General features: G+C 35.2%; 1 protein-coding gene across 4 annotated transcripts in view; it reads left to right on the top strand.

Moving 5' to 3' along the window:
- LOC102601465 (CRC domain-containing protein TSO1-like) overlaps nucleotides 1-4,387 on the top strand; it is a 7,848-nt gene extending 3,461 nt beyond the window's left edge. Inside the window, exons 5-12 of one of the 4 annotated variants that reach the window (XM_015303869.1) lie at nucleotides 415-1,064; nucleotides 1,149-1,223; nucleotides 1,296-1,482; nucleotides 1,564-1,662; nucleotides 1,751-1,817; nucleotides 2,863-3,025; nucleotides 3,159-3,872; nucleotides 3,975-4,387. In XM_015303869.1, the coding sequence (XP_015159355.1) occupies nucleotides 415-1,064; nucleotides 1,149-1,223; nucleotides 1,296-1,482; nucleotides 1,564-1,662; nucleotides 1,751-1,817; nucleotides 2,863-3,025; nucleotides 3,159-3,861 (1,944 nt within the window). In that variant the 3' untranslated portion in view covers nucleotides 3,862-3,872; nucleotides 3,975-4,387. Of the gene's footprint in view, nucleotides 1-414; nucleotides 1,065-1,148; nucleotides 1,224-1,295; nucleotides 1,483-1,563; nucleotides 1,663-1,750; nucleotides 1,818-2,862; nucleotides 3,026-3,158 lie in introns of all 4 variants that reach the window. The other 3 variants (XM_015303868.1, XM_015303870.1, XM_006364225.2) reach the window with 3 other exon arrangements.
- The last annotated feature ends 2,566 nt before the right edge of the window (nucleotides 4,388-6,953 follow it).

The raw sequence follows: 6,953 nt of genomic DNA, 5'->3' as shown, positions 1-6,953 counted from the left end.
TCCCTCTGTCCCATTTTATGTGGCAACATTTCCTTTTTGGTCAGTCCCAAAAAGAATGTCATATTTCCTTATATGGTAAGTATTTAAAGGTACAATTTCTCTTTTACCCTTGTTGGTCCCACTTAATCTTAAAATAATACTCCAATACATTTATGAGGAGAGAGAAGTGAGTCTACTTTTTAAAGGGCAATTTGGTAAACATTTCAAAGTCTTCATTTATTTCTTAAACTCCGTACCTGGTCAAATGTTGCCACATAAAATGGGACGGAGGGAGTACTTTTTTCCCACACAAAATCACTGTTGCTTTTGGAAAAAGTAGAATGAGGAACTTAACAATCTTGATTACACTATTGCATTTTATTACGACAAATGAACACCATATATTTCTGGCCTTAATGGTTACAAAATATGTAGGCTGGTCAACATCAAAGTGGAATAAGTAGGCGCTGTCTCCAATTTGAAGATGCTCAACAGAAGATGGCACCAGCTAGCTCAAGTTCACAGAATGCTTCAGGTATTGTGAGCTGTTCAATACAACCAGTCAGTCCTGCTGTCATAGAGGTTGTAGAGCCAGTTTCATCAAATAGATCATCAAAATTGACCCAACTGGTATCTTCCTCTGTTAATTCTGAAAGCCTAAATGTGAAAGTCTCCAAACCATCTGGTATTGGCTTGCACTTAAATAGTATAGTTAATGGTATGGAAGCTGGTTCTGGTGTAACTGTAAGTGTGAAATCAATTCAGAGGGGAAACTTGAGCATTCGGGGGAAGAAGTTGACGTCCATGATGAGCTGTCACCCTTCTAAGAACTTGAAGAATTGCTTGATATCTTCGAATGTGGTTGGGAGCAACTTGACAATTGGTGACAATGACGGTAAACATGAAAGTTATGGGTCAGATGCAGAAATTGTTGCAGCATCTTTGTCTCTTAATAATGCCAAACCTTTAAATGACACTGTGCTCTTGAAGCCAACAGAGCATACTCCAAGTAACAAAAGGAAGTTTAACTCTGAACACATCAACAGCAATATGGATTACAATCAGTCAAGCCCCCAAAAGAAAAGGCAAGTGTGTTTGTTATCTCTAGGAACTGGATAGCTTAAATTGTCTGCATACGTCTTACAGAATTGCATGTTTGTGTAATTCAGGAAGAAAACCTTAGATGGAAATGATGGTGATGGGTGCAAACGCTGCAATTGTAAGAAGACTAAGTGCTTGAAACTGTAAGTTTGAAATATTTGTGTCACTGATCTTCAACATGTTACATATCTACTGATTTTGTTGTTTATATTCAGTTATTGTGATTGCTTTGCTGCTGGAGTATATTGTGTGGACTCTTGCACTTGCCAAGGCTGCTTCAACAGACCAGAATATGAAGACACTGTTCTTGATGTGCGGCAGCAAATCCAGTCTCGGAATCCCCTGGCATTTGCTCCAAAAATTGTGCAGCATTCCACTAGTTCCCCTGCAAATATTCTTGGGGTATTCCACTCTTCTGAGAGTTTCTTTTATTTAGGAAGCTCAGTCTCCTGATAATTGACATAGCCACTTGCAATGTTACAGGAGGGTGGAGCAAGTTTTACGCCTTCCTCTGCAAGGCACAAAAGAGGGTGCAACTGCAAGAAGTCAATGTGTTTGAAAAAGTACTGTGAGTGCTATCAGGTACATTTCTCTCAGATACCATGCATTGTAAATACTCTCTGATTTTTCTCAATTATCTGAGTAGGTCATTTTTCTTCTGTCTTAATAGGCTAATGTTGGATGTTCCAGCGGATGCCGCTGCGAAGGATGTAAAAATGTCTTTGGTCCGAAGGAAGGTATTAGTTATTTCCTGTCAACTTTGGAGCTACAATGTCTTTTTTGCTAGAAAAGAACTGCCTAGGATCTTAAGCAGAATGTTATTTTGTCTATGCTTTTGACTTCCGCTATTGTACTTTTGTTGATGGTTCTTTGTATGTATTGCGGTGTAGGGTTTCCCATTAAGTACATGAAATGACTTTGTATGTATTCGAGTATTCCCACTTCACCTCTACAAGGAGAGATAGTAGCTTTTCAATCTGCTCAAAGTCTCAAACTAAACAAGAGAATGCTTATTACTCTATGTTAAGTTGTGTGACTATCTCATCTGAACGTTTAAGTTGTTAGAGAGAACACAACTTTATTTTCTTAATTCAGCGCACCATCTCATGTGCTGGCCTGAATCATTTTCATGGGTCAAGCTTGTGGAAGTTCTCTTTGATAATAGGTGGTGGTGAGACCGTGAGATTCGAACAAGGACCTCTCTACTTTGATACTATGTTGAAGCTGTGACCATCTCATCTAAAAGCTTAAGCTTAAGTAATTATTTTCTGGATTATGTCTTCAACTCTATATTTCTCTTTCTATTGTTTCTGGCTATGTATGTACATACTGAACCATAATCCTGTTTTAGAGCTGTCCTTGTAGAAAAAACATGCTTGCTTTCATACAATCTAATTAATTATAGCCATTCATGTACTATTTTGCTTTATATTCCTTTATTCTCAAGGTTGAGGGGACTACCTTGCTGTGCTACTATAGAATTCTTTGGGAATTTTCTTTTCTTTATTACCCAAAAATGAGTAGTTAAGCATTCAAAAGTGTCGGGCTAACATTTTCCTTGTTCAGTTAGACAAGAGATACCAATTTTTTTACTTCTGGAACATAATGTTTGTACTGCAACAGCCTCCATGGTGACAATGTTTCATATCACTGTGATATGATCAAGTGCTAGATCTTGAGCTGCCTTATATTTTCTTTTCTTGACCATTCTGCTGTGCATTTATTTTTCTGTTCTCTAATGTTTTTGTTTCTCTTTTCTTTTTTTTTTCCTTTCATGTTTAGAATGTGGTATAGATTTGGTGAATAAACACTGCATCACTGAAAGATTGGAGAGGTCAGTTGAGGAAGAGGTAGAGATGGTGACAGCTACAAGTGGGTTATTGCAAAGTGGTCCAATAAATCAATGCAACTCAACTCCCTTGACACCTTCATTCCGGTGCTCAAAGTAAGATCCTTGTGACTTCTGTTGTTCCATCAACTCCTATCATGAGTACTTCATATGGTTTTCTCATTTCTACTCCCAAAAAAATTATTTTCTTATTTTCCCTCTTACTGTTGATACCTCTGTGCAACTCTAGCAGTGTGGATGCATCAAAATCTTGGTTCACTTCTGGAAGATACCTTTCTTCACCTGACTCTGGCCAAGCTAATACAGCAGCATATGGACTCTCCCCAGGATCTCCTAGAAGTTCTAATAACCATGACATACATCAGGAAACTACTGGTGATATGCTGGATCTTGTTACCTTCGATCATGAGTTAAATTATGGCAATGCAAAGTTAGCAAATGAAATTTCACCAGGGTTTCATGTGACTGGCAACATGGATGACATTTTGGCGCTGCCAAAGTCACAGGATTGGGCAAGTAATTCAGGTGGTCAACTGATTCCTCAAACTGTCCATTTCCAGTCCACGGATCCACTAAGCTGGCATAACTCACCGATGACCCAGTTTGACAGGAGTGGAATGAACACTCTGGAATTACTAGACTCTGATAAGAAGCCATATGTGATGGAAGATGACACACCTGAAATACTAAAGGCCTCTTCTATACTACAAATTGGTGTTAAAGTAAACTCCCCGAATAAGAAGCGTGTTTCTCCACCTTATCGTCATTTGAATGAGATTGGTTCTAGTTCATCTGGAGGAGGCTTAAAAACCGGCCGGAAATTCATATTGCGAGCTGTTCCTTCTTTCCCACCACTTTCCCCATGTATTCAATCCAAAGATGTTGCTGTTCATAGTACCAATAATTCTGAAAAGGATAGCAGCAGCAAATAACACGCCAAGAGGTGAGAAATGTTACTTTTCTTTATCACTTCTAGCACAATACATAACCTTGAGGCTAATGAGCTGGGTTAGTTATTTCTAATTCTTACTTGAAGGCTTCACAGAGAACTAGGTTTGTGTGATAAAAGGAACGAAAGACGGTTTTTAAGATATGAACATCCTTGCATGAACAATGTGATCTTAGTGGAAAAGCATGCTGCAGCTGGGTTTCACTGTCCACACAGTGAAGAATGGGAGGGGGGAAATCCTTTGCCTTCATATGAGAACTCTTTAAATCTCCTTGGAAATCCTATATATTTTAGTTAAAACTGAACATAACTTTAGTTTTTTCGCTGCTGTTTTATCATGTAGAAGAATTCTTCTTGCATTACTTTGTACTACATTTCAGATTCTTTAAATTGGCTTATATGCAGCCAAGTACAATAATTGCTATTACTTGGCTCATGCTGTAGTTGATGATGATGGCAGAAGTAGCATTGTATACTTCATATGAAAAAAAGAATGTTTACAAAGCCAAGTCCTAGTTCCCAAAAGCCTCCATTGGTTGCTATTAACTTGATTAAAATGCTCTTCCCCTAGTTTATTTGACTAACTTTTTATTGTGATCTTTTAAGTTGTTTTACGACCATCCATGCCTTGTGTATTACTTTTCATTTTAAAAAATAAATTTAACAATTCAAATTTTGGTTAGCTAAGTATAACTTGAGGTTTCGATACAATGATTCTCTTGTGTACGGGTTGTTTGATCATTGATTAGAGTTATGCAGGTAGAAGTAATGCAAGAATTAGTTATGCGGAATTTAGTTATTCATCTACTAATAATACATAAATTATTCATAATTTTTACATATGTTAACTTGTGAAATTGTAAAATGATAACTAAATATTGTAATTTTTTTTTAAAAGAGCCTGAAGCACCCATCCAATAACTAAATATCGTATTCGGTGTGCATACAACGGTTATTATTCAAGTAGTAAAAGAATATTCTTACTACAATATAGTTGAAGCTCGTTATGATTAGTTGAATTTAAGTAGCTTTTGAGCATCAAGTGTTACGAAAAATATTTTTCAAATATTGGAATTAAATTTTTTAAATAAGATGTTACAGGAATGGAATGAAGTGTTAGAATAGAAAAGAAAATAAGTACGTTGATATGTTTTGATAAAAGAAGTGCTTTTCTTTTTTCTATTAAAATTGATTAAGATGCAATAATTTAATTTGGTGATGAGCTCTTTATCAATGTTTAACGTAATCGACAACAAAATTGAGAATTATAAAGAGAAAGAAGAAAGCCTTTGAAATGCCCAAAAATATCGTGAAAATTGGTGAGACTGTACATACTGCTTCCCCAACTCTTTACGAAGGGTTTCGTAAAAATTTTGCAAAAGAAATCGATTGGAGGTCATATTACCAAAATATTTATGGACTAAGACACGAAAAATTGAGAAAATCGCTTAATTTTTATAATTTGCCACTAAACGCCTAAAAATGTCATGAAAAGAGGTGATATTGTAAGTACTGCTCCACCAACTCCCTACGAAGGGTTTCGTAAAAGTTCCACAAAAAGAATAGAAAGCGATATTATCAAAATATTCATGTGTGTTTACACATGAAAAACCAAGAAAGTTGCGTAATTCTTAAAAGTTGGCTTGTAAATGCGAGGCCCAGATCCATAGGCATTACACATGAAAAATCGAGAAATTTATGTAATTCCTAAAAAAAGCCTGTAAATGCGAAAATAGGCATTAAAAAGTGGTGTGAGTATACATGGTGGTTCACTAACTCATTAGGGAAGTCCTCATAAAGGTTTTTTTTATAAAAAAAATTGGGTGCTTCGAGGCGCCAGATCCATGGGCTAATACACACGAAAAATTGAGGAATTTGTGTAATTCCTAAAAAAGCCTGTAAATGCGAAAATAGGCATTAAAAAGTGGTGTGAGTATACATGGTGGTTCACTAACGCGTTAGGGAAGTCCTCATAAAGGTTTTTTTATAAAAAAAATTGGGTGCTTCGAGGCGCCAGATACATGGGCTAATACACACGAAAAATTGAGGAATTTGTGTAATTCCTAAAAAAGCCTGTAAATGCGAAAATAGGCATTAAAAAGTGGTGTGAGTATGCATGGTGGTTCACTAACGCGTTAGGGAAGTCCTCATAAAGGTTTTTTTATAAAAAAATTGGGTGCTTCGAGGCGCCAGATCCATGGGCTAATACACACGAAAAATTGAGGAATTTGTGTAATTCCTAAAAAAGGCCTGTAAATGCGGAAATAAGTATTAAAAAAAGTGAGTATAAGTAGTGATTCCCCAACTCATTATAGAGGTCATCATAAAGTTTTTTCAGAAATTTTTTTTTGGTGCTCCAAGGCTCCCGATCCACGGGCTAATACACATGAAAAATCAAATCGTTACTGTTAATAACGTTCTAACCATAAAACGTGTCACTGAGTAACAAATTAATAAAACATATTTGATAATGACACTTTTTGTCTCTTTAATTGAATGTCTTTTTGCCATTGATTTTCCTTGATCGGAATGATACTTCTTTTCCTTTAAACCTCACATATAAATTCACCCATACTTTTCCGGGTAAACATATATAGATAAAACCTAAAAAACGATATGTTTCATGTACTTCAAACCATATTTTTTGGTAAAATACTATCTCAAAGCGGAAAATCTATAATAATCACATAAGAGATATTACATCCCGCAATATTAGAAATTATAATATTGCTTAAGAAGTGAAAATGCTCATGACATGCCATATATAATATAAAGTATATTTATACAGCAATAATGCAATATATAAAATGTCAGAAGAATGTCTTTGCTTATTATGAAGGCTAAAACAATATCTATTATACAAGGATATTAATATATTATATGTATAAGCAAATAATACACATCAGTGTCTTATCCATTAATATCAAGATTAAGAGCGGAGAAAGTTTTATTTTTGAAATTTTTACGATACTTATACTTTTAAAAAGAATTAATTAATATCATGAGAAAAATTTGATTAATTCTATTCTAATTTTTGTAAATTGATAATTAATTTTAAATATATATTTTTAATAA

This window comes from Solanum tuberosum, unplaced genomic scaffold (assembly GCF_000226075.1).
Source record: "Solanum tuberosum cultivar DM 1-3 516 R44 unplaced genomic scaffold, SolTub_3.0 scf00487, whole genome shotgun sequence".
Classification (NCBI taxonomy): Eukaryota; Viridiplantae; Streptophyta; class Magnoliopsida; order Solanales; family Solanaceae; genus Solanum; species Solanum tuberosum.
This window is presented reverse-complemented; position numbering and strand designations above follow the sequence as displayed.